The sequence below is a fragment of the Pogoniulus pusillus genome, chromosome 11 (genome assembly GCF_015220805.1).
Source record: "Pogoniulus pusillus isolate bPogPus1 chromosome 11, bPogPus1.pri, whole genome shotgun sequence".
In the NCBI taxonomy this organism is placed as follows: domain Eukaryota; kingdom Metazoa; phylum Chordata; class Aves; order Piciformes; family Lybiidae; genus Pogoniulus; species Pogoniulus pusillus.
In genome coordinates this window covers 18,363,684-18,390,775 of record NC_087274.1, presented here as the reverse complement: position 1 = coordinate 18,390,775, position 27,092 = coordinate 18,363,684, and the positions used below count along the sequence as shown (strand labels likewise).

The window sequence follows — 27,092 nt, the reverse complement described above, 5'->3', positions numbered from 1 at the left end:
CGACAGGATATGAGGTATTCTAGGGGAGGCTGTCACCGAGGGCTTCTTAGACAATTCACGAGAGCTGAGAACACCTGAAAACCACTACAGTTTCAATTCTGGCATTTCCTCGTGTGTTTTTAACAACCCATTTCGTAAAGGCTAATCCCAAGACACACAGATCTTTGAAAAGACACGAAAAGTGGCAAGCACAGTGCTGAGAAACAAGAGGTATTTTGAGGAAAACAATTCTTGCTGGATGCCCAAAACCTGGGAGGGAATTCAATCACAGTCACAGAAAATCTCGTTAGTGAAAAACATGTGGATAATCATTCTGTGATTGGCTGAACGGTGGTCCAGTCACTCATCCACTGAAAGGCCAGCTCCAGACCTTTGTGAATGTAAAGCTTTACTTTGGCAGACACTAAGCACATTTATATGCTGTGAAGAACTTGCAGCTGGCCCTCTGTCTTGGAGAAGTATCACCTACTTTCTTTAAAGCTGAATTTATTGTTGTTTTGAGATCAGGAATCAGTTTTCTGCACGGCAGATTCCCCAGTGCTAAACCAATACAAACCTGGAATGCCTCCAAACAAAACCGTATCTGTTTGTGCTACTCAATCTGTGCCTTCTAGTCTTCGAGTTGTTCTGTGTCTGTACTGGAGCTACTTATTTCATTTACAGTTCTGTCTTTCTTTGCTTCTTTTCCAAAAGTCTTCAAACACTTGTCCAGTCTTTTTAGGAATACATCTACATCTTGCTTTTTAATTCCAATTGCTGAGGCAGCATTGAGGTAGGCACAGGGATAATCATTTGCATGTGACATAAAGCCTTTGAAAGTGTAGTTATTCACTGTTTGTACAGCCCCACAGGGAACGACTCTGAAACAAACAAAATTTGTCATTTGGTTAAAGAGGCCTGGAATGTTTTATGAGATATCCTATGATGAACATTGTAACACTAATTCCTACACAGTGCAATATCTGCTAACTCTTAAACAAATTAATGTATGCAGGCTTAGACTGAGCATTCTCCAAGTCAGTGATCCAGTATCAGTATGAGTGTCAGCAGGAGCAGATCCTGACTTGCTCAAATCTGTGTGCATATGCCTGTGTCTCTTCCCCTCTTCACCTGAACTGCTAAGGACTTTAATGCTATGGGGGAAAACATATCTGCAGCAAACTTCTCTATTCCATGACAAGTCCTTAACTACCTGACCTGCTCTGTTTCTGACCTAGGTCAAGGCATGTGCCTGGCACAGTGTGCTGCAGACCCAAACTCTCTGGGTTCAAGTGATCCAGGGGCTCAGGATCCCAACTTCCTTCCATTTCTCCCTCTCCCTTTTATCCCATCTTATGATATTAACATTGTAGTGGATACTTTCTGACACTGTTTCTACTTATTCCTCACTCTAAGAGCCTGTATGTTTTGTACTGTATTTCTCAGCACTTTCACTACACATCTACTCTCTGATAAGTCAAGACCTTAATACACATCCTTACTTGTTGAAGAAACAACCTGCCCCGTGGCTATAGTTAAAGCCTACAGAAGCAGTTAACACCAATCAATTGATAAGAATTTATGACCCCTATAGAAACATTCCCGGCAGTCCATAAAAGGAACTTCATTTAGACAAACACCACTAGGATTAGCAGATCATTCCACTGCTCAACTGCTCTGACATGTTATGCAAAGCCTGTATTCTGCTGAAGTAGGGAAGCTGCCACTGACATTCAGCACAAGCTAACATTTTAACATCTGCTGAAATGCTGGGCCAGTCTGTGTACATACTACAACAGAATTACACAAAAAAAGGAAAAATGCTTGATACAAAGCTTTCAGGTGAGAACTGAAGAGCTTAAACTTATTCAAGAGGTTCTATTTTTTAATTCCAGCCAAAGATGGCTGAAATTGCAGGACATGCCAAGGTTAGGAGAGGGAAATTAAAAAGAGCATCTAACTAGAGTACATATAGATTAACTGTCATTCATCTGCGCAGGAAGTGGAATAATCCAAGCTAATGAAGCACACCTTCTGCTGTGGAAAGGTTCAGCTCTGCTACAAAAAAAGATGATACTAAGCCTATGGCAGAAGTTAGCATGACAGCAGCGAGATTCAGATTAAGAAATTCTGCCATAAGATTTTGAAATCATTCTCTTCTTCTAAAAGGTTTAAAGTGGGATCACTAAAAACTACTTTGATTGTATTTCCAGGTACCAGTATCTCCAAGAATAAGTTCTGCTCAGACTGGCTCTGGTTGTAGATCCAAAAAAAAAAAAAGAAAGAAAAAGACAAACCCCAAACACCTAATTTTTGTTTTAACACAATTAGTTCCAGAAAGCAGGATTTCCTTCTATATGACAAAAACTATGTAGGGTATTAAAAGCTTATTCCCCTGACATCCAGCACAACCATATTTGTGCTGCAATAAACAAAACAAAGCTCTTCCCTAAGCAGCTAACAACTTAACTATAAGATCAGCCAACAGCTGGAAATCAAGCGGTACCAGGGAATAATGACACTAAGTTAAATGGGCATAGATTATCTCTTTAGTCCACCAAAGCTAACAGGGGAGGCCCTAACACAGGCAGGTAGACATTACTAGTAGCTAGTAGTGATGAAGGCAGCTATATTACTTTATTAGTCATTGTTGTCCTGTCCTGACACAACAAACATCACAGAATTTCATAAAGTCCATGTTAATGCAACCCCACAAAGCTCTGTTTTCAGATTCATAGCATACTCACCTCGCTCCAGAAACTTGTCTTGTGAAAAGCATAGATCCAAGCTGGGTAACAGCAGCACCATTATTTTCATCTAGATTCTTCAGTGACATGGCTAAAGTAACAAAAGGTCAGGTTAGAAGGACTACAAAGCTTCCTTTTTCTCCAAAGAAGTGCCACAGAGGACAATCTCTTTTCCAACAGTGAAAATCTAGCCAAATATTTGCATTTAGACACAAAGAAAATAAGAAATACAAATTAATTCTCCCACTGGCTGTCACAGATTACTTCTTTGACTAGACTGTGTTGTAAGGCAGAATCTGCACAGGCAGGCACTACTGCTTTGGTGTTCAGCAGAACTTTTGGTTTGAACAAGTATCTCGAGTAAGAATTCCATAATCTGTTAGGATGTAGGGTAATAGAATTCTACCCCAATTTACTTTTAAATTTTTGATTACAACAAAAAAATACATTGGACACGAGCAATTTTGTAACAATTACAAGGTCCAAGTCACTCGTCTGCTTTTAGCCTGCCCTTACTGGGTGCAGAGTTTTTATGTTAGCTTAAGAGCAATGTAATGGAGTCTAGTGAACAATGTTTCATCCATAGGAACTGTAAGTGAAAGTGTCTTATGAATGCACAGTATATTAGGAAAAAAATGTTAAGAGATACAAACCAAACAGTTACCTAGAGAAATGGGATTATGTGGTGTGTCTAACAGTCTCTCATTGTGGTTATCTGCCAGCTTCTTCAGCTCACTTGAAAGATAGGAAAACATCTCCTGGAAGAAGAATGCAATATTTTTGCTATAAGCTATCAGACAAAACAGTACCTACTGCACACAACTGTTAAGTCTCCATTATGGCTTACAAATGCTCAGCTGATCCTCTTTTCATGTGTAACAAGTGGACCATACAATTCTTTGAAATCATTCTATAAAGGAACAGCTCCATTTTCTGAACACTGCACTTGCTCCTCAATCTGGTAGAGAGTGATCTGGCTGGTCTAATAGATGTGCTGGGGGTGTCAAACATTCTCTCTTTGGCCCTGAAACTCAGGGAGAGAAAATCTTGCAACGATTCCCAGTGCACAGCAGTTCTTACCCCACCCCACTCCTGCAAGAGCTTCCCTCTCCCCTGGCCCTCTGAGACTGAACTGCTACCATCACAGATGGCCATGCCATGGCAAATTGCTCCTTTGTCTTCTCTACTGCCACACTCGAGGCCAAAAGCAGTGCCCTTTGTCACCCTGCATCCAACAATCACTACTCATTCCTATGCTCCTTTTCTTTTGTCTAAGGAGGAGGTATGCACTTCTGGCACGGAATGGCAAAAACGGTCTCTTAAGGATCACACAATCATGCAATGGCTTAGGTTAGAATGTGCCTTAGAGATAGTCTACTCCAACCTGCACAGATGTCTCTCAACTAGACTCAGCTGCTCAAGGCCTCATCCAACCTGGCCATGAATATCCCCATGGAGGAGGCAGCATCCACAACCTCCTCAGGCAGCCTATTCCAGAGTCCTACCACCCTCATACTGAAGAACTTCTTCCTAAGATCCAGTCTAAACCTACTCTCTCTCAGCTTGACCTGTTGCTAGACACCCTTATGAAAAGACCCTCCCCAGCATTCCTGTAGGATCTCTTCAGGTATTGGTAGGCAACTATAAGATCTTGTCTTCATTAGGCTGAACAACCCCAGCTCCCTCAACCTATCATCATAGGAGAGGTGTTCCAACCCTTGGATCATCTTTGTGGCCCACCTCTGAATTCGCTCCAACAGCTCTGTGTCCTTCTTATGATGGGGACACAGAATTTGACAGTATTCAGGATGAGGTCTCACAGAGTAGAGTGAAGGGCTAGAACACCCTCTCCTGCCCTGCTGGCCACACTCCTCTAGATGCATCCTAGGATACCATTTGCCTTCTGTGCCGCACGAGTGCGCCGACAGCTCACATTGACCTTCTAATCGATCAATATACCCAAGTAAGGCTATGAGCACAGAAGCACACAGAACCTACATTTGAACCCATTTTATTTCACACAATACATACTCCCCTGGATACTCAGCTCCAGCCCTTCCTCTCCCCTCTCTTCAAGTCCACTAAAAGAATGGAGATATCTGAATTTTCTGCAATCACTTAATTAGACTGCACCTTTATTGTGAAAGTGTCATAAAACTGAGATTCATAAATGTTGTGGCTCAAATACAAAGTCATGCTCCACATCAAAGGCTGATTCTCTTACTTTATCTGTATTTTATTTCCTCCTTCTCCAGTAATAATCTACAATAATTGCCCATGCTCTTCCTCAGTTTAGTATCTTCCTCTTCACATATCAGCTCAAAACACTTACAGACAGAGTGAGAATAAACACCATTCTTCTTATTGTCTCCTTTGGCTTCTTTCCCATCCTCTTTAATGCTCAGTCTCTCATAAAAACTAGCAAAAAGACACAGATACTGGGTAGTCTTTTTAAAAGATACTAAACACCAGGTTTTCCCTCTTTCTGGCTGTAAAGATTGTGCTGCTCATCTGCTTCAATGTGACTGCCTGTTTAAGCATCCTCATCAATTTCTGGACCTGACAAGTGATTTTTCATTCTTTAAATAGAATTGCCTCTTCTGTTTGTAGACCACTATCCTCTTCTGACCTGTGCACTCTGACAGATACACATTACAGCTTGCAATCAAAATTACCTTTTTGAGCAGAACCTCCCCAGGGTTTTATAAAATCAAATGAACTTTGTGGTAGCTTTTCTTGAGAGGCTGCAACTCAGTCTCACTTTGTGAACACAGTTCCTGGCCTCTTCTTCCTAATACCACAGAAATAATTCAGCCAGAGAAGGAAAAGTACCATCTTGCTGCCCACATGAATTTGGCTGTCGGCTCAAGCATCAACAAGAGCTTTCGTAATACTTGGAACAGCAACAAAAAATTGGGGGCAGCATCTATGGTTAATTGTCAGAACTTGGAATCTGTGAAACATCATTTTTCAGAGGCATTTGTAAATTAAGTGATTTTATGGTCTCAATTTATCAGAGTTTATTTACAGTTCGCTTGCAGTTTAAAACCATTTGTCTTTACAACTCAAAACACTTTTGCCTTCCTTCTGGTCTCGCGCTGAACAGAATCATAACACTTGCTTGTTTGTTATTTGCCTTCCACAAAGCCAATGTGTTATCCATTTTGTTAGCAACTGTTTGGAATCCAAATCATAAATTAATTTCTGCTCCCTCTGCTGGCTATTTCCTTCTCTAACTGCAGCAAAGTACTACAGAAATGTACACAAATGTGTCTACTATGGAGATGCTATTGGTGAAATCAGTACCAAGCAAAGCAGCTGTACTGGAACAGCAACAAATTTCCCAGTAATTATGTTTTGTGTGTTGTACCTAGGGAATTCCTACTGCATCTCCTACAGTATTTATTGCTGAAAGGACTACAGGTTGGTATAACCACTTACCCACTGTATAAATGTATTGAGATCAAGTATCTAGATGACTAGATGAGTCTTCAACATTTAGGAGTTTCTTAAAACAAGAGAGAACAAAAATGGCCAAAAAAACCCCAACTATTCATTTTAATCAGTTTGACTGAAGCTATCTAAACAGAAATTTACACCTTATTTTATGAACAACCTTACTTTGCATCTTTCCACTGGAAGCCCTCTAGATAATTTATAGCTTCAGAAGCTAAGCAGTTTGCTGCAAAATGGATTAAAGGCCTTTCCAAAACAACATTATAAAAAAAAAGCAGCATTTTTGTGAGGTCAAATCTATAACCAACCTCTATTATAACATATTTCTGTTACACAGAAAATTTATAAGCACCCTGAGCAATTCTATACAAATGAACTCTTACATAATTGATTTTCCATGGTGGGCCTTCAAGTTTTCTCCAAAGCAGCTAACTATTATGCTAAATTTGCACTGAACAAGCCAAGCAGTTAAGTTTTATCCTTTAATTCACTCTTTCCCTTTAGAATCTTAGCACAAAACCTCGCCAGACCTGCCAAGTGAATGCTGAACTGTGTCAAAAACTAGAGAAAAACTAGAAGTGGGTAGAGTCAGGTTGGATATTAGGAAGAAGTTCTTCACCATGAGGGTGGTGAGACACTGCAACAGGCTGCCCAGGGAGGTGCTGGGCACATATTTCAAATGAGGAAGATCCTGCAGTATTTCTGTGTTTGATAAACTACATTGTAGCAAACTGCCTAAACACACCAAGAGTAATACATGTCTGCCTTGTAAGAATATTTGATCTTTTACATTTTTAATATCCACTATTAAATGTCTCCTATTCTTAAATTCAGCCTTAAGTAGAACAGCAAATATAAACTCATGCTAAACTGTACAAATAATTTATTCCTATCAGAGTAATTATATCAATGATAAACTGTGAAACATAAACCAAACATTCTGCTGAATTGTGAAGCCCAAATAATTCCCTCTCACTTAACCAATTTTAAATATTTTAGATGTGTACTCCATAAGGACATAAAAATTACTCCAGTTAATCATTCTTAGACAGTGCTCAAGACAGATGGATACAGATATTAAAAAGCTGCATCACATCCCAAGTAACTGTAAGAGGGAAATGGGTATGTGGCTGATTGGTCTTAGGGGCAACAGGCCAATAGTTGCCAGGTTACCAGAGAGAAGAACAGGGTCTGTGAGCTTACAAGCAGTAAGCCTAAGGAGAGCCTGCAAGTACCATCCCTGTAATCAGAGGCTGGAATATGGTGTTGGCTGAACAGTATGCAGAGCCAGCAATGATCTTGAAAGGCTCTGCAGAGCACAACCAGGTGCAGAGGGAACCGAGGATGACAGCTCCCCTTGCTAAGGAGGCGCGCAACCACCGGAGCCAACAATGCGTGTGGGCAGCAGGGAAAGTCCTTATGTAACGAATCATGAAATAAGGGAGGAGCTTGGATCTCCTTGGTTCAGCTTTCTGGGAGGTACTGGCCACACCTCACAGAATTCTGAACACATCTAAACCGAGAGCATAGGTGGCTCAGCTGTGAGTGGCATCAGTCTGACCAGGGTAACAGGTGCTGGTCCACAGCAGGGATGCCTACCTTTTGAGATGGCAGCTGACCAGCTCTGCTATTGATGCACCTCAGGAGCTTTGCTGGCCAGTGGGATAGGGCAAGGATAGCCTGGCTTCAATCAGTAGAGCTACTTGGGATTGTTTGTCATATCTTATCCAGCATCGTAGTTTCTCCCTTTATGGCTGTAGCACATGAGCCACAGGTATTGTGGCTTCCAGTAGACCTCTCTCATTATGGTTTTAGTGTTTAAGCTATAACACAGTATTGAAACTGTACCCAGAGGGGGGTACCCAGGTGCGAGAGCATTCCCTGGTCCCCAAAGAGCAAACTGGAACAGTAACAAAGGAACACATTAAAGAAAATCAGAATTATCTCGATGCTTAGATTAAGGGAAGTCTAATGAGGAAATTCCTGACTGCTAGCAACAAAATGAAGTCATGAGTCAGATAATTAATAAATAGAATACATAGGCCACGTTGGAAAATGTATTAAACCTGCAATGTACGGTTCCCAAGTGCAAATTCTGAACGTAGAAGTCTAGATTTACATCAGTTCTGAGATGGCAGTTGAGGTCGACTGTTCACACAGTCTAACCACTGCACTTGCTACACGTGCCCTGGTTCTGACATGCATACTTAAAAATACCGATTTAAGATCTGGCAATGCAGAATATGGACACAACAAAACCTGTACTGAGAAAATCAGAACCATTTGCCACAAAAAACACCAGCCTCACATAGCATTATGAGTTCCTTAAAAGCAGAGACATGAACAAATTCGGATATGGATCACCTGTCATACAGAAAGACCTGAAATCAGAAGCCCATGTTCTAAACATGCTCACATAAGCACGTGAAAAGGAATACTGAAAATCTAGAGCAGGTAGAGAAAACATAATTGTTGGTGGTCTTCCACCCCTGCTCTGGAAACATGAAGGCTAAATAAGACTTGTTGAAAACATTCTTCATTGAACTTTCATCTATGGCCACCTTTATTCAGACACAACAGCACATGTGTGTTACTCCCTTGTTTTTCTGGCCCCACTGCACCATTTTACTCCATCATATCACGACATATCATCTCATACTCTTGATCAATTGCACATTCCACAACTGCCAGCTCATCAAAAAAATCCTACTCCATGTAACATGCTCCTCTCCTTCAAATAATATCTTCCCTTCCTATATTAAACAGTTCATCCATGTAAAAGAAAAACTGGGCAGACTACTTCATTCCTTGGTTGAGAGAGATTAATCTCTTCTCAGTAATACTGGGGTCTTTCTAGCTTGAGCTCAAATAATGTGAAGCAACACCAATGTGAATAAGGCAAAAAGTGAGAGGAAAAAAAAAGAAGTTTTTTATAGCTGACTTTGTGTGAGGAGGTGTAGCTGCACCAATATAGAAAGGAGTACTCAATGTCAAGCTATAAATAGCTCCTGCTGGGAGCCTAATAGCTCTGCCTCTGCCTTCACAGAGCACAGGCAATAAACTATCACTATTACATTTTTTACAATTCAGGAACAAATAGATTTAAGCAAAAAAAAAAAGTTTCTATTTCTACAGCAAATCCAATAAAAGAAACATATTTATGCCATATATAAGGCTGTGTTTATAGAGCACACTCAGATCTGAAATAAAGAGACCTGAAGCTATAAAAATATGTTTTATTCACTTTAGAATCCTACTTCCCAGAAAATGACTATTCAAAATATGCAGCTATTCATGAAGACATTTTATTTACTAAAGAATTATTATTTATGACTTGGAGAATATTTATACTGCCCATTATGTGCCTGCTAAGTTTAAAATTGAAAACAACGTTGGCTTTGCAGAAGACACAGTAAATTCACTTGAGATTCTCTTAGAGATGAAAGGGGGAAAAACACACTTTGCTTTTAATGAAGATACAAACCACACATGGCAATACATACAACAATTCTGAATCAAGTCAGAAATTGCACTGCAATAGCAGCAAAAGTGATAACTGCTTTCAGTGTTTCCTAAACCAGGTTTTCTCTTCAGTTGCACAGATCACTTCCTAGGTGTAAGGCTGCTAAGCTGGTTTGATTTTCTAAAGTCTACTTATTCCTATGGGATCTCAGTTCCAGTACAGAATTTCTGGATGCCTCTACAAGCAGCTAGAAAAAACTCACAGCATCCAGCAGTACTGCCCTGCCAGGTAATCAGATGCATCAGCAAGCTGTCAGCAGGAAACAATTGGAACATCGTTTCTAAATGAAATAATGGGACAGATCATGCGTGACTTAAAATCTATTAACTTGGCAGTACTTAATTCACAGCATTTCCTTACCTAAAACCCTCCACCAAAAAGAATCCTCTGTGTTAATGCATAAATACAGGAAACAATGCCCAGAATTAAGGACAACTCAAGATGTGCAGGTTCCAGCTAATATTTGTGCAAGGTAGCTATAGGCAATATAAAGCACAGTCTGGGAGAGGCAGAGAACAGATCCAGCTCTGTATCTCTGCGAGTACCTTAAATGACAGCATTCTTCTCTTTCTTGGCCATGCACTGTATTTATAACCAAAGCAAAAGGTGGCATTCTCCAGAGAACCTGGCACATGAACATTTAATTGAACACGACCCTAGCACAAAGGCAGAATAAGGTCAAAAGAGGAAGAACAGAACAGAGACCCTTGGGTTAGTTGTGAGCATTCAAGCTCATGCTTTAGTCCTGGAGACAGCGTGACCAGGTAACAGAGCACAGTGCTTCTCAGATTAAGCTGTTATGGGCAAAATTCTATCTTAGTCACACTTTAGAACAACAAATATGAGTACTGCACAAGATAGTGCAGGGCCTCAGTTTAGGGTTCTGATCAGCAACATAGAAATCATTTCTGTCCTCTGGCCCTAAACTCATAAGCACTTTAGCCAAGCAGCAATTCTACCACACTGCCTCTCCAGATGCTAGAGCTGTGAGCTCAGGAGTTCAGTAGTTTTCTGGACAGAAACAGGATTTACTACAGAAAGCAGGTTTGAACAAGACTTTGTTAAACGGCTGACTTCAAGAAATTGCCACTTGCCCAAAAGTTTACCTTTCTTTCTTTTAGTAACTGTTTGTACCCACTGGCACCAAGAGACAGAAGTGTAATGAGGACATCTAAGGAAGGTGACGCAGATGCTCTTCCTGGAAAAAAAAATCAACACAATATACAGATTAAACTGGCAAAAAATAAATTCGATGTGAAAGAAAGCTGATAATCAAGTTTTCTATGGCTATTTCGCACGGAAAGAATTCAGTCCATGAACTATTTACCTGGATACATCTTGCTGATCTCCTGAATGAAGGACTCATTGAAGCCAGCAATGATAGCACCACCTACTGGAACCATGAAATTTTTATCCAAGCTCTGAACAAAGGCATCTATTCTGCCTACTCGAGCACCCTTTATCAAAGAAAAGAAAAACAACACACAAAGAAACCCATAATCCACAGCATACATCAGGGAAAAGGAAACGCACAGTAGCATCATAATTGCACAGCAATGAAATGGAAATAAATACAATTCCAGAAACTCTGATAGTGTATTTGTGATGAAAAATTAAAAATCATATTACCTTTTCTTATCACTGTTCATTTATTAGCATTGTCTGCTTATATAGTACTTTACAATTTCCTATTTTGCTGTCATTTAAAATATTGATTTTAGTTCCTGCAAGCCTAAATGTAGCTTATTTTTAACAACCACCAAAAAGAAAACCCTCAGAATTTAATGGGAATTAGGCAGTTAAAATTGTACAACCCCAGATACTTCACAGCAAGTGGCTATGAGTTAATAAATTATCAGCAAAGATGAAGATTTTTTTATTTGATAATGAGGAAATGGGGATGCAACAGCACTTCTCAGAAGGCTGCTTGCAAAATCGAGACCCAGGTAACTTCCTAAAGCAGATTTCCCCACTTCCCTCAAAAGAAAACATCCTCACACCTAGCCCCTTGGGTATTCTTGAAGTGGAAAATGTAGATTCTGCAGCACACCTTCAATTTGAGCAATATACTACTGTGAACTGTACAAGTGAAAACTGAACAGCACAAGAGAAGCTGGGAAGTATATTAAAGAAAATACATATTAAAGTATTTTCAAATGCATATATATTACACAGGATCACAGGATATTAGGGGTTGGAAGGGACCCAAGGAGATCAGCGAGTCCACCCCCCCACCAAAGCAGGACCACACAATCTAGCACAGATCACAGAGGACCACATTCAGACAGGCCTTGAAAGTCTCCAGAGAAGGAGACACCACAACCTCCCAGGGGAGTCTGTTCCAGTGCTCTGGGACCCTTACAGTCAAGAAGTTCCCCCTTGTGTTGAAACGGAACCTCCTGTGCTGAAGCTTACACCCATTGCTCCTTGTCCTATCACAGGAAGCAAGAGAACAGAGTGTGTCGGCCCCCCCACCCCAGCCAGCCTTCAGATACTTAATAAACATTTATCAAATCCCCTCTAAGTCTTCTTTTCTCCATATTAAAAAGCCCCAGGTCCCTCAGCCTCTCCTCATAAGCCATGCCCTCCAGTCCCCTAATCATCCTCATAGCTCTCCACTGGACCCTCTCCAGCAGATCCCTGTCCCTCTGAAACTGGGGAGCCTAAAACTGAACACAGTATTCAAGATGAGGTCTCACCAGGGCAGAGCAGTTGAAGTACTAGAAACTAAAACCTAGAAACGGAGTTAATATGTATGGCAAAAAAGACTAGAAAAAGCAGATCCAATTAGCTCACAGTTGTTATTTTTATGTTTTAATATCTTAGTGCATGGGAGATAGGAAGAGGCACTCCAAGTTTGTCAGCTTTTTGGTAGGAAGATGAATGCCAGCAGATGTCATTTGATTTAATTGACAGGAAAACACCCTGGCAAAAGCATGAGGAATGAAATGGGCTCAAAAGCTCCTTCCTGTGATACTCCTTCAAGTTCTGTTCACACTGTGCTCAGCATGTACATATTCCTAAGTATTCATTAATGACTGCTTCCTCATAGACAGCACATTTGCTATCACAGGAAATATTTTTTGATAAATAAACATAAACCAGAGCTCAAATGTTTACATTTGCATAAACAAAGAACAAACAACAACAACAAAAACTCCAACCTATTAACACGCCAAGAAGCAGCACAGAAAGCAGCATGAAAGTTCTATTTGTAATTTTGTAGCCTGAAAAGATCATCATTAGATGCATTTCATGCAGTAAAACAACTCAGGAATTCCACATGTTAAAGTTTCATTAAACAAGTTAAATACAACAAATGTGTAGCAAGTCCACTACAAACAAAGCATTTGCCATTTTCTATTTCACACATTTCTTCAGCCTTACAGAGGAGACCACTGCTGCTTCTCTGCAGCAAAAGCAGGCTGAGGTGAGACCTTCTGGCTGCCTAGCACTCCCTGAAGGGAGGCTGGAACCAGTCTCCTCTCAGGAGCAAAAAGTGATAGGGCAAGAGGAAATGGCCTCAAGTTGCAACAAGAGGATTTAGGTTGGGTATTAGAAAAAAAAAACCTTGACTGAAAGGACTTTCAAACACTGGAACAGGCTCCCCAGGGTGCAGGTGTTTAAATGATGTGGAGGTGTGGTGCTGAGGGACTTGGAAGAATTTAGATGATGATTGGACTTGATCTTTCCAACCGAAATGGTTATGTGATTATGATTCAAGCTTTGTCCAATTCCTTCACTCTTGCAAGATTGAGGAATGCCAAGGTGATGTTCCTGTGGTAACTATGTAACAAACTGATGTGTGCCAGCTAATAACATGTCTTCTTCATTTAAAAAACCGACCAGCTTATTTTAAATTCATAACAGTCATAATAGCATTTAAAAAAAGCCTCCTATTCTTTTGATAGAGGCAATAGAGAGAAAAGACAAATACTGAAGAAACAGCTCATGTCCACTGCAGCAAGCAAACATGCAAGAAGTCTGAGTTGCATGGCTGATCTTAGATATTAAGCAACCTCCCTTTCAAACTGAACAGCAACAGAAATTAAACTCTGTTGAACGTAACACTGAACTTAACGCAGTTCCATCAGCTCTACTCTGTGCCAGCAGTATTTGGACAGTGACAACATCTACCAAGTGTTGCTGTAGAATTCTGTGCTTTTCAACTGAAAATCTCTAAGTCACATTCTGCTGAAGGCTTAATCTCTGTTCAAGTATGATCTTTTTCTTTTTTTTTTCAGTTGAGGAAATATTTTTAGACAGTTTATTAAGGACCTTTTTTTTTCCATTATGAAAAATATTTGAACATAAACAAAACTGCAATGTACTTGGGGTTATTACATGAAAAGCACATAATAGAAACAACAAATGGTATTTTAAAGTTCTATCTTCCTCTGCTCTGCTTTGTCAGAAAATTGTTCAAATGTCTGACACACAGGGGATTAGTCTCAAAGCTGTGGAACACCTGATAAAACTCGTGTCTATTATCAGGGATTTGCTTATACTTCTTAAAAAGATTTATTATTGGAAATACACAGCTCCTACCTGCTGGATAAGATGCATGCATTTTGAAGACTGAACTCCATAGGCATTGTTGACAATATGGGGAATGTCATAACCAGCACAAATCACAGACAGTTCTTCCAGCCTGTGAGCACAAAATTGTAATTGAGAGAAGCAGTGATAACTCACATTTCAAGTCAGACCATTTAAAGGCTGAAATGAGGTCAAAATGAGAAAAGAATTATTTTGTTTTGATGAGTACCTCAAGACAGCTCTTGTCACTTCAAGCTATAAAGATTAAGAAGAAAATTCTGTTAGCTTTTACATCTGTTGCAAATTGTTGACCTGGACTGAAATTTTTCATGCTTCACTGAAAGTTTGTCTGGAAACCAGTAAAAAGATCCCAAACCATTCCGCTTCAGATATAGGCATTTTTAAAACACTACCTTAATGACAACTAACAGAGCTTTAGCTGTTCTCAGTTTCTTTCCTTTTCTACTAATATTCAGCCTGAAAATGGAAACTTCAAGATATATCTTGGGAATCAAAAGCATCATGAAACAGGAAGGATTTTTTATGTGCTTCTGTTTATCTTAAGGAACTAATATTTCAACCCTTTGGCTGAAACCTTCATTTCAGATCAACAGATAATCAGTTTATTTCAGATAAACTGATTAACAGAAAATACATTCTTCAAAGGAATTGAGAGCCCTAAAATGTCTGAATGTGGGGAAAGACAAATTAAAACTTGGTTCAACTGTTTACTCAGAAATAAAGAGACAACCCTTATCTTGCATGTACAAATCCCAGTGAGTTCAGCCTGGATTGGTTTCCCAGTCCAACTAGGATTTCAGTGGCTACATCGGTCATTTTGGGTAAGGGCCTTCAGCATTAAGCATGCCATGGACTCAGTACCCTCTTTTGGAGCACTGCAAACATGCTGCCTTATTTTTTTTTAACCATCTTGATTCTCCACAGAATTGTAAATGTATTCTAAAATAAAATGTATTTGAAAAAAAAATAAGGTGACATAGAATAACTTCCAAGTGATGATAAAGGTAATATTCTTTCTCTTTTAAATAAATCAGGAAGCTCTAAGCCTCCAATGCTTTTTTACCCTATCTCCTTTTGTACAGTCTCTCACTATAATTTACTGACATTCATATAAAACCTGACAGTGTATGAAAACATTTTCCAAGAGGTGACATTCCTTTGCATTCTATTTCTATTACATTGCCCAACGTCATTTTGCAACACAAAAATTCAGCTGCAAACCTCAGATTACATTTTCTGAACCTCAGTCCTTAGGAAGACATCATCCTCTCTGTATTACCCCTAAAGAAATCACAGCTATTCAATGATTAGGAAACACCAGTAAGTATAATGTAGGTATTGATCTCCCACACTCAAGATACTCAGCAGGAGCTGCATGCCCAATAATTTCTCACATTTATCAACATCCTGAAACCTGAACTATGTAATGTTAACAGAATACTTCAGGAAACAGAGCACTACACAGGGCAAAGTTTTTGCGTTCTGATCTGTTGATCATAATCAGACTCATTCCTCACCTTCCACAGAGCCTCAAAGGAAAACAGTTAGTACAGCTAGAGATTTTCCACCAAACTGGAAATAGAAAGTGTACTGCTGCAAATGTTTGGGTTTTTTACACAAATACTTAAAGCAGCAATAAGCAAGCTTCTGCAAGTACTGAAAATAGGAAAGTATCTTTACTTTTCCTAAGAATATTCTACTGAACAATCAGGTCCACATTACAGGATCAGTGTGCCACAGTTTGAAAAGAGTATCTCATTATGCAGGAGATGCACAGCACTTGGCTGCTTCCAGGGCTTAAAATGAACCATTAAAAGTGCTGCTTAATCACATCAGAAAAATAAAGCATTCGTGTAAGTTTTCCTACCACCTGAGCTCATAAAAGTCACAAATGGGACTTATAGAAATATTTTCTGTTTATTCTTTCTTTCCTGCCTGCAAAAGTGCATAAAAAGACAGCTTTGCTCTTTCTTCTGTATCTAGTAAAATGATACAGGCTTCTGCTAAGCACATAAACTCAAAAAGACACTTTTCTTCCTTTAGCTGTTTTAAATACAGTTAGATTTTAGAGACAACTCCCAGCAACAGCAGGTAAAACACTAAGAACAGATGTCTCCCTGAGGAAGGGGGCTTGTACACTAGTGAATTACTGCCACAGAGTTAAATAACACTTCAAAGGACAGCTATCAGTACCAGGCAGAAAACCCTTACCCGATCTTTTAACACCTCTTAAGACACTTAAAATTTGAAAACAGCACCACCACTACTAAACAAAGCTTTACAAAAGCAAGATATTTAAAAACAGACATTTAAAATGGAACCCTCCAGAAATGCTGTATGGGATTTTCCTTTCTGCAAGAAGATGAATGTTATGGCCTTCAATAGCTGACAGTATCCTTTAAATAGAAAGTGCTTTCGAACCCTCCTATATCTGTAGTATATCATAACACAGTGCCACTACCTAATAATTCATCTCTTAGTTGCAGGGGACAAAACAATTGCATGTCAAAAAGAGGAGGCAGATAAGGAAAAGATTCATTTACCCAAGCTATAAAATAGACTATTCAATTTTGATAGCTGTGATTTAAGTCAGCCAATAAATCTGCAAGTCAACTCCAAGCCATGTTCATGGTATTCTGACAGAATTATACCATTTTAACGTCCCTCTAGCAACTGGGTTAACCTATGATAAACACTGGGTTTTTTTTTTAGGGGTACGAACACAGAATGAAACATATCTTTACTTGCTGTGCTTCAGAGTCAATAATGTTTCTTCCCTCTACTTGGAAACAGTCAACTAAATTTGCCAGACAACACAGTAATTAACAAAAAAAGCATGAGATGCAAAGGAGCTTGAGACCCAAGGTTTTTTAAGGTTGTGATAAGTTAAAAATTCAAGCAGAACAAATGAACCACTACATTTAAAGCTATGCCAAAAAAAAGTCACCTTACTAACACCTCATACTTAAGTGCATTACACACAAGCCCATAAAAATATATCTGTTCAAATTCTAAAACTTACAATTAATATGCCTCTTGATACTTATTTTTGTAAGCAAATAAAAGCTTTGCAAGTAACAAGGGTGCTCATTTTAGACAAGTGATTCAATACACCAAGCACTTTAGCCACCTCCATTCCAATTAACCATTTGCAGACACAGAAGTCTTTCAAGTTACTTCATAACCAAGCTACACATTGAGATACTGTCCCAGGTATCCTGCTTCTAATCCATAACCCTAAGCTCATCTCAGCTTCAGCTAGTACCTGAATGCCATCTTTGCAGCACCTACAGAAGTGATGTACATTGACACATAATATTAGGAAAGAAAACAATATATATTAAGCTTCCTTTAATGGTTATTTAACAAGTGGAAATTTTAAATAGGAGCCATCAGACAGCAAATGTTCCAATGAAGGTGAGTTAGAGCAGGGCAAATCATGTCCTATGAGAACAGGTTAGGAGAATTGGGGCTCTTCAGCTAGGAGAAGAGAAGGCTTTGAGGAGACCTTGTAGTAGCCTTCCTGTATCTGAAGCAGACCTACAGGAAGGCTGAAGAGGGACTATTTACAAGGTCTTGTAATGACAGGACGAGGAGTAATGGGTTTAAACTGGAAGATGGGAGATTTAGACATTAGGAAGAAGTTCTTTACAGTGAATGTGGTGAGACACTAGCACAGGTTGCCCAGGGAAGCTGCAGATGCTCCCTCCCTGGAGGTGTTCAAGGCCAGGTTGGATGAGGCCTTGAGCAACGTGTTCTAGTGGGAGGTGTCCCTGCCTGTGGCAGGGGGTTGGAACTGGATGATCTTTGAGATCCCTTTCAGCCCAAACCATTCTATGATTTGCCCTACAAACATCACTGGAATTCTGAAAGTGTAACTCAAGTAAAGATTTTAAATTTGGTTGTAGCTTTCTCACCTGGAAAAATTACTGTCTGGAGGAGAAGAGCAGAAAAGGCAACAGTGATATCAAGATGTGGCATTAGCTATGTAACTACATTTCCTGGACTATGCTTCTCTGGAAGCCTACTTTTACCACTTCCATGAAATGATAAGGAAACTGCTGCCAAAATGACATTCCACAAGAGATCATCATTAACCTCAGCTATGCCACGGGATGGAAACCTGCATTACACTCACATTTTTAATACACTTTTCTGAAAGTGGAACACTGTTTCAAATTGCCATTCTCCTTAAGCAAGGTGATGAAAAAGTCTCTTTACTAATCACTGGCAAAAATTTTAGGAAGATGGATATTCAAAATAATGGAAAGGGGGTTTGTTGGTTGGGTTTTTTTCCCCACTAACAACACACTACTCACCTATCAGGTACCCTTGGAGCAAAGCAAGATGTCGTAGAATGCACACAAAGAATATTTTCAGCACCAAGAGCCTTGATTTTAGCCTCCACTGCTCCGACATCTGTCCGTAGCTCATCACCTTCTAAGACATTTTCTATTACCACAGGCTCAAAGCCTGACCAAAAGAAAAAAAATACATGAATATACATGACATGGAGGTGCTCAAATGCATCCAAAGCAGGCAGACAAAGTTAGTGAAAGAGATGGAAGGAAATGTCCTATGATGAGTGGTTGAGGACTCTGGAAGTTGTCTAGTTTGGCTAGTTTGGAGAAAAGGAGGCTGAAGAGTGACCTCATTGCTCTCTACAGCTTCCTGAGGAGGTGAAGCAGAGAGGGAGGTGATGGTCTCTTCCGCCTGGTATCCAGTGACAAGACAAAGCTGTACCAGGGGAGATCCACACTGGGCTTTAGGAAGCATTTCCTTCCCAAGAGAGTGGTTAAACACCAGAACAGACTTCCTAGAGAGCTGGTCAGTCCCCCGAGCCTGTCAGTGTTCAAGAGGCACGTGGACAATGCCCTTAATAAGATACTTTAACTTCTGGTCAGCTCTGAAGTGGTGAGGCAGTTGGACTAGATGACTGTTGTATGCCACTTCTAACTATTCTGTCAATAGTAGTTGCTCAAGTTTGTAGCTTACAAACAAAACAGAAAGATTTTGTTTACAGAATAAAACACTGGTAACCATACATTCCCTTCCCCAAACAAGTGTGGCACAGCAGCAACACCATGCCAGGTGAAGTGAATTACTTACTTAAAAACAGATGGATGTTCACTTTACTGAATGAAAGCAAAGGAGGGGAAAAGGGAAACAGTGCCTTCCACAGCAGTGTAATATGGCAACAGTTATGGGAGTTTCTCCTTCATGGCTCAACACCATGCCTGAATGTTGACATTTAAGGCTCAAACACTACAGAAAAAACTTGAAATGATTAGACACTGTTAGCCCTACTCTGGTTTTCAGTTAGCGATGCAGAAGAGAGGCTGCATTTAATAGATAATCTGATACCTGCGTCTCTCCTATTTTCAGCTGATAGCTATCACATAATTAATTAAAAGAATTATCTCAAATATTAAAAAAATAACAAATTAATTAAATTTCCCCATAGCCTCCTCCATTATACAGGTAATTTCCTTGGCCTGATGTTCTAAATTAAGCATAACATTCCAAAAATACTCCCACTTTTCTTATATACATGTTCTATTTGTTCTGACCTGATTAATTTTAAACACTTCTGCCTCTTACCTGGACAGAATCCAGTCCCTACTTCCAAGTGTTTAGTCATTTTTATCTAATGAGGGTTTTGTGCAAAAAATAAATGTGTCCTAGGAACTAGGACCAGAATCTATGCCACCACCTGCAGGTATGTGCATCGAGCTGGAAAATTATGGTCTCCCTTACTTGCCCTCTCCTTGATCCCATACATCTGCCTTCAGGATGGGAAAGCTTCAGAGAAGGGATAGACTTCTACCTTTTGCTTACTTATAGTCTGGAAAACAAGGAATTCCACTTGAAAGACATTCAGCTTGAAGAAAGAAAGGCGCCAAACTAATTTCCTGAGTGAGCTGAGTAAGACTGCACAATAAAAAATAAACAGAGCAGCTAACACTTCCCAGGTTCTAAAAGAAAGGAATGTCAAAATCAGAAAGCTTGTCACAAGGGTAGGGTGTCCCTGCCCATGGCAGAGGGTCTGGAACTAGATGATCCTTGTGGTCCCTTCCAACCCTGATTGATTCTATGATTCTAATTCCTAGGACACGTGTATAAACCTGAAAGATTTGAATCGTGGCCTCTGGGCTTTACATAACAGTCAAGGCAGCAAATTAGGCATCTGACAGTGAACTGTAACTTTCTTAGTACTGTGTTCTCTACTGACTGTACACCTCTATAGCTCAGCATACACCTGCACTTCACAAGGCATTAAGATAGCCTCTATGAACGATTGCATGCTAGGAATCAGGAGAGTACAAATAAAGCACTTCAACCTCCTTGCACTAAGCCTTCTCTGGATCTTACTGTACACATATGAACTGAGCACTCTACTAGATGAGGTTAAAAGAATACAAAGCATAGCCAGTCAGCTCCTTCCTACCTGCAGTTATCATTGATTTAAAGCAGGATTTCTGGTCTATACGTGGCCAAATAATGTATTTTGCCTTCGGTCTCTTGTGCCGCAGTGTTAAAAAACACAGAGTTAGACTCATGCCAGTTGCCATAGGAACCACAAAGCAACTGGTCACTGTTCGGACACCTGCACATGAAAAGAAAGTCAGAAGTTAACATGAAGAAGCCATGACATGCCCCCACAAACAGGAAATACTTTCAGATTTATACCTACCAGTCAGCTTTATAATATCCAGAACAACTGAATTGGTAAGTTTGTTTAAAAGGCTTGACCCTGCTGCTTTTGGCTGGACTGCAGAAATATCACCTGACCTTCCAATTCCATGGATCAGCCTAAACAAAAAAGGTTGAAAACATGCATCAACTTTTTGTTTTCACATCCCAAAGCCAGCTGGCTGAAGAGAATTTAGTTTGATAAACTATTCTGAAAAACACTGTATCCACTTCTGGATGTGTTTAAGAGTTGTTTGGATGTGGTGCTTCTGGATATGGTTTAAGGTGATCTTGTAGAGTAGGGTTCTAGGTTAGACTTGGTGATCCTGAGGGGCTTTGCCAACCTGGATGTCTCTGTGATTCTGTGATCATTAACTATCCTGAGTTCCATAAACTGCAGCTATTCACATCACACTGTCCTTTTTAGCCTTTTTTTTTCCCAAAAGAGTAGATAGCAATATTTCAGTATGCAAATAAAAACTTTGAGAAGACCCACAGTAGCAACACCTTTAAAGGAAACCTGCCAGGTGCTAAAGCACAGCTCAGCACTTCCTGATGTCTGATGAATTAGCATCATAAATGCTGACATGTTCAGACAATTCCAAGGAAAACAAAACCCAGTTTCCTACAGAGTAGCATCCCATAGGCATAGTATTATATACAGATACTCCCCTGACAAACACTTCACCTTCACAGGGCAGAGAAACAATCTATACTGTGACAAAACGTCCCAGAAGACAGTGTATCACTTTATCCATCTTTTTCTGCATCTTCACTTTATCTACCTTGCTCTGCTATTCAGTATTACTCACCATGCCACACCACCTCTCTCTCTGCATTCTGCTTCTAAACTATGTTTATAAACTGAGTTTACAAATGCTGGATATTACTCATCACCTTTCAGGAGCTATCCTGTTAGTTTCTAAAATCTAAGCTCACAGAACTAACTTCACCCACAGTTGAAATGCAGCAGCTGCTCAAGTAAGCCAGTAACAATGCCCATCTATTTATGGTCTTAATTCTGTTTTGACAGTTCTCTGTTGGCAGTAGAGTAAAATGCAGTCTGATGACTGCATGGAATTCAGAACTTCTTGGAACATAGTTTTACATCTTAAACTGTTTTCCCTATTTCAAACTATAGGCTGAGATCAACAACAGCTTGGTAATTAAATGAAACTTGCACATAATCCTCACTCCACCAAAAATATTCGCCTGTCCTGCTCCTGTTGCTACCTTCTTAATAGCTTTCTCATACTACTACTTTTTCTTTCCTGCATGTACATACTCCTTCCTAAGGAGCAATCCTCCCTAAGACTGGTCCTTAGAATTTATTAAGCTGAAAGTAAAGGCAGCTTGAGGACCATCTCCTGCTATCTCCATCACTCCTAAAGCTACCTGTAAAATGTACTGCAGAACCCAGTGGAGGATACCTCTGTGCCATCCCTTGCTACCTGACGATGCTCACAGGTGAAAGCAAGATGCCAGGTGACTGTGATGCATCAGACAAACAGTAGCCAAATGCCAGCCCAGGCTCTCTCTGGCCAGAGCTGGGCATGCTTTCTCCAGCACTGTCAGAAATAAATAATCCCTTGGATACTTGCCCCATTGTGACCCTCACCACACGTCCTAGACTAAAGAGCAGTACAGAACACCAAAAAACACAAACTGATGTATACCTGGCCTTATTAATTTTTTTTTCATGTTGGGCTTATGAAAACCATTAAGCCTAAGTTATTCAACTTCTCTATGGTAAAGGATAGTATATTTTTGTTCTCTTACATGCTTTTGTGTTTACCTTTCAGGGAGAAACATACTATGAAATTTCACTTCATTCCTGTTAGATAAAACATCACAGCAAGGTCCCGAGCACAGGACTTTATGCTAAGACGACTATATTAATAAAAATGTTAAGGCAGAGCCCCTAGAATTATAGCACCCAACATAACCATCAAGTGTCAGAAGGACCAACAAGCTATTAAAAGCTCTTCATAGATCTCCTTACTTAATCTATTAAAGGTGGACTGAACTTTCATGTGCATATCAAGTAATTACATTCTACAGATATTAATGAAAATAAAAACACAAACAGCTGCTCACTAGGAAAGTTTGATACTTTACAATAGGCAGGAGTTTTTAATAACATACAGAAGAAAAGCTGTACACTATTAAAAAAGAAAAGACATCCACAGGTTAGTTTAGAACAGGAAGATCTCTGCTTCCCCTGCATGCAATCATCTCAGCATCTTAAGCTTCCATCAGCTCAGCAAATAGGACATGACCCTGATAGAAGATTTTTGTTTCATTTAAGACCTTCTAATGAGCTGGTAATGAAAATTCGATACAGAAACTTGTATCAATTCAGCACAGCATTGTATTGTTTTCCTCAAATGCTACCAAGGTCTCAGATAACCAGACACAATAAAACATGCCATTTGAAAGCAAGATTAATAAATCTGAGTAATTCAAACTGCCAATAATTTGTACCTGTAATGCCTTCGGGCGACGAGTCCTGATGCCACTCTTCCTTCCCTCTCACCCACACCACAGTTGCCCAGAAAGTTATTGCTATCCATAATAGCAAGTTCATGAAGAAACAGCTCGATGGTGCTTTCATCCCAACCATCTTCTGGGCATTTTCCCTTAATAATAACAACAATAACATAAAGGTAACTCCAAGAATTAGAAATTTTTTTTAAAGTATGCAACTTGTTAGATTGCTGCAGCCCTTCTTTCTCACACTGAAACAGGACTCTGTGTTTTCGTTATGCCATTAGATATTACAAAATGCTACAAACCTGTAGCTGGAGTGATTTAGTGATGTATTAAGTGCAATTATATCAGCATACCTCGATATTAAAATAGCCAGGGTACTTTCACTTTCAAGTGTTCCTTAATCATAGGGATCAAAGAATGCAGTGGGGTGGAAGGGACCTCTAGAGGTCATCTAGTCCAACTTTCCAGCACTAAAAAGGAACATCCCCAGCAAGCTCAGGCTGCTCAGCGGGCCATCAAATACGAGCTTGAATGTTTTCAGTGATGCAGCCTCCATCACCTCCCTGGATAACCTGGGACTGAGTTCCACCAACAAACCTAAACCCACCATTCTCTAGTTTAAAACCATTATCCCTCATCCTGGTGCTATAAGCCTCCATAAACAGTCCCTCCAAGGCTTACTTGTAGCACCCTTCAGGTATTGAAAGATTGCTATACCATCTCCCTGCAGCCTTCTCTTCTCCAGGTTGAACAACCCAACTCTCTAACCCTGTCTTCACCAGAGCTGCTTCAGTGCCATCTTTGTGGCAATCCTCTGGACCCTAGCCATCAGATTCACATCCTTCTTGTGTTGAGAGCCTGGGAGCTGGACACAGTACTGCAGGTGCGGTCTCACCAGAGGCACATTAGGTACACACAAAAACACAGCAGCACACAAACATTAATCACTCCCTAGAGCACTACAGACTGTTGCCTAGAGAACACATCAAACAATCTGCTACAGGAATTCAACAAATAGATAAAAGGGTGATAACTGAGTATCACAGAACCCCCAAAAAATTAGTTATGAGCTAAAGGGAAACACAGCTTCGCTTGTAACACATCATCTTATCTGCTCTTTCCTTTATAGCTATTTTCCAACAGCTAAGGAAATCACTTACAGAATGTAACAGGTCAAAGCCTGCAGCTAGGGACACGTTCCTGTGCCTTCACTATGTTAGGAACTGCACTCCTCCTTGCGAGCTGATGAGATCCTCAGAGGAAAAGGGCTCCACAAGCCCATGAAGCATCACTACAGCAGTTCAACCGCTCAGAGGCTTGTTTGCCTTTTTTTGCACAGAAAAACAATTCAGTAGAACTACTTAAAGTCTTAAGCATGGTTTCAAAGTTAAGTTTGAAACAGTGGATTATGTGATTAAGAGACTTCAAGAACCAAAACGTTTAAGAATTCATTGAGAATTGCTTCTTTACACTGGAGACAAATACACTGCGTTGGCACCTTACAAAGTTTTTACCCCCTGTAACAACACGTTAACATCTTTTTAAAACTCCTTTAGCTATTTATTTGTTTGAGGGGTTTTGGATCTTTCCCAGCAAATGCACAGCCCAAAGTAGTTTGTTTTGCTGTTTTTTTTTTCCCTCCCAGAGGCCACCTTTCCTTCTGGGGCTCCGTAAGGTCTCTGCGGCGACGGCAAAGTGTGCCGACGCCTCCCGAGCCACCTCTCCTGGACCTTGCCCCTGCCTACAGCCACGGGGGTTACCGAGGCCTCTGACCCCACTGTGGAAGCTGCAGGGGCGGGTGTCGGCGGGGCCCGGCAGGCCTGTGTGAACACGGGGCTAGAGGGGCGCTCCGGCCGTGCCAAGCCGAGCGAGCACCAGCGCTGCCCAGGGTCCACGGCGGGCCTACGCCGGCGAGCGACCCAGCGCTGCCCCCGCGCTCAGCGCGGCCCCGGCGGGCGGCCGCAGTTACCTGCTCCAGCAGGGCTCGCAGCCGCAGCTCGTGCGCGCGGCGGCCTTGCGCCCCCTGCCGCACGTAGGCTGCCGTCACCAGCCGCTCGCCGCAGCCGAAGTTCTCCGCGTTCATGGCCGCGGGGCGGCTGACCGCGGCTCCCGGCAGCACCGGCTCCTGATGCCGCTCCGCCTCAGCGCCGCGCCGCGCCGTGCCGTGCCGTGCCGCGCTGTACCGCGTAGGGAACTGCCCAACCGCCCACCTACGGGCCTATCACTTCCCGCCGTAGCGAACGTGGCGCCTGCGCCGCAGACAACTACCGGGGCCCCGCCCTCCATAAAGGCTGGGCCGTACCTAGCCGCGCCTCCCGCTCCCCTGCTGAGGCGGAGCGGGTTTGCTTTCCGGGCGCCTGTGTTGTTCTGCCTGGTAATAGTACGAAAACTACGCGGGCGTGAGACAGCCTTTGCCTAAGGCTGCCGTGTGGGTGCCTGTGTGAGGGGAGGGAGGAAGGAAGCCACCAAAACCTGGATTTTTCGGCTGTGAGGAGCCTCTGCGTGAGTTGTTCTCTCCAAGTTTAGTATTGGACTACGGAGAAGAGTCACATAACTCCCCGTAAGGTTCTTGTCAGGGTGAGAGCCTTTTCTGCGAGCAGAGGTGTCTGTGTGACTGTCCGCAGCCAGAAACAGCCATCAGCTGACTTGGAGCAGCTTCAGCCTGCCCTACCTGCCAGGGTTGTGCGGGCAGTGCAAATACTGCGTTACAGGTTACACGCTGCTAGAAGATAGCTAATTTGTTTTATTTTTTACGTTGTTTGGGAAAACACAGTTATGACAGTGGGAATTCTGAGACAGCCATCACAACTTGACTAGGAACCGCCAGTGAAGCTTGAACAGGTGTTGAGTTCCCTGGAGTCCAGAGGCTCCTCTGGGCACTGGAGCCCCCAGCTCCCTCCCTTCACTGTCCTTTGCACTCAGGCAGCAACAGGGGCTGGCAGGTTGCCATTGGCCTTCCTAAAACTACCAGTGCACAGAAACTGAAGGGGGGCGTTAATTACACAAGGTGTTTGCCCTCATGTTTGGATTTAACCAGCCTGTGTCCGATCAACTAAATTTGTTCGGGAAGTCTTATCTGATTCTTCTGCTTCACAATTTTAAGCTCAGAAGGCTAATTAACATGTGGAAAGTACATAGTGACCCTCTTGTTTCTGTAGGTCTAATTAGCCTGATTAGGATCTTTTAGGCATTCTGACAAAGTACTCTTACACAGTTGTTTGAATTGTTGTCTCAGGCTGTAATTACCACAGTCCTTTTGAACGTAAAAGCTTTGAGAGTTGAATTACCCCGTGTTTTAGTCCCCCCAAGACGTGCTGCAGCTGGATTGCTGTGATGTGTTGTCGCTCTTCACAAATCCTGAGCAGCTGTTGCTCCTGTTCTTTGAAGCACCACAAGAGGGCGCTCACCCAAAGCGAAAAGCGTCTAATTTCCAGGTGTTACCTTTTTTCGTCTCCTTTTTCCCACTCCAATGTCTCGGCACAGCTCTCAGGTGCATGTTATAAACAGATGACAAAGCATGCTCCATGGATTAGAGAGATAGTGACGAAAGTGTTAGGATAAGGAAAATTATCAAACTTATTTGCATGATTTAATTGCTAGTAATTTTATTCCAAGTGCCTAATTGAGAGTATTAGCGACTC

General features: G+C 41.1%; 1 protein-coding gene across 1 annotated transcript; it reads right to left on the bottom strand.

The window, feature by feature from the left end:
* Positions 1–469: 469 nt before the first annotated feature.
* Positions 470–25,541, bottom strand: SEPSECS (Sep (O-phosphoserine) tRNA:Sec (selenocysteine) tRNA synthase). Its single transcript, XM_064151325.1, has 11 exons — positions 25,421–25,541; positions 23,443–23,597; positions 20,960–21,078; positions 20,714–20,872; positions 18,585–18,738; positions 14,254–14,356; positions 11,033–11,162; positions 10,812–10,903; positions 3,391–3,484; positions 2,727–2,817; positions 470–860 (listed from the first exon to the last, which is right to left on the bottom strand). The coding sequence occupies exons 1-11, from the start codon at positions 25,532–25,534 to the stop codon at positions 611–613; spliced, it is 1,461 nt and encodes a 486-aa protein (XP_064007395.1). The 5' UTR covers positions 25,535–25,541; the 3' UTR covers positions 470–610.
* Positions 25,542–27,092: the final 1,551 nt, after the last annotated feature.

What these genes read in the sequence shown, in the direction of transcription:
- SEPSECS (XM_064151325.1), bottom strand. Translation starts at nt 25,534, where the DNA reads ATGAACGCGGAGAACTTCGGCTGCGGCGAGCGGCTGGTGACGGCAGCC. An exon ending in TAAATCAATGATAACTGCAG is followed by an intron (nt 18,739 to 20,713) that starts GTAGGAAGGAGC and finishes TCTTTTGGTCAG; the next exon opens with GCTTTGAGCCTGTGGTAATA. An exon ending in GCATGCATCTTATCCAGCAG is followed by an intron (nt 11,163 to 14,253) that starts GTAGGAGCTGTG and finishes TCTTTGATAAAG; the next exon opens with GGTGCTCGAGTAGGCAGAAT.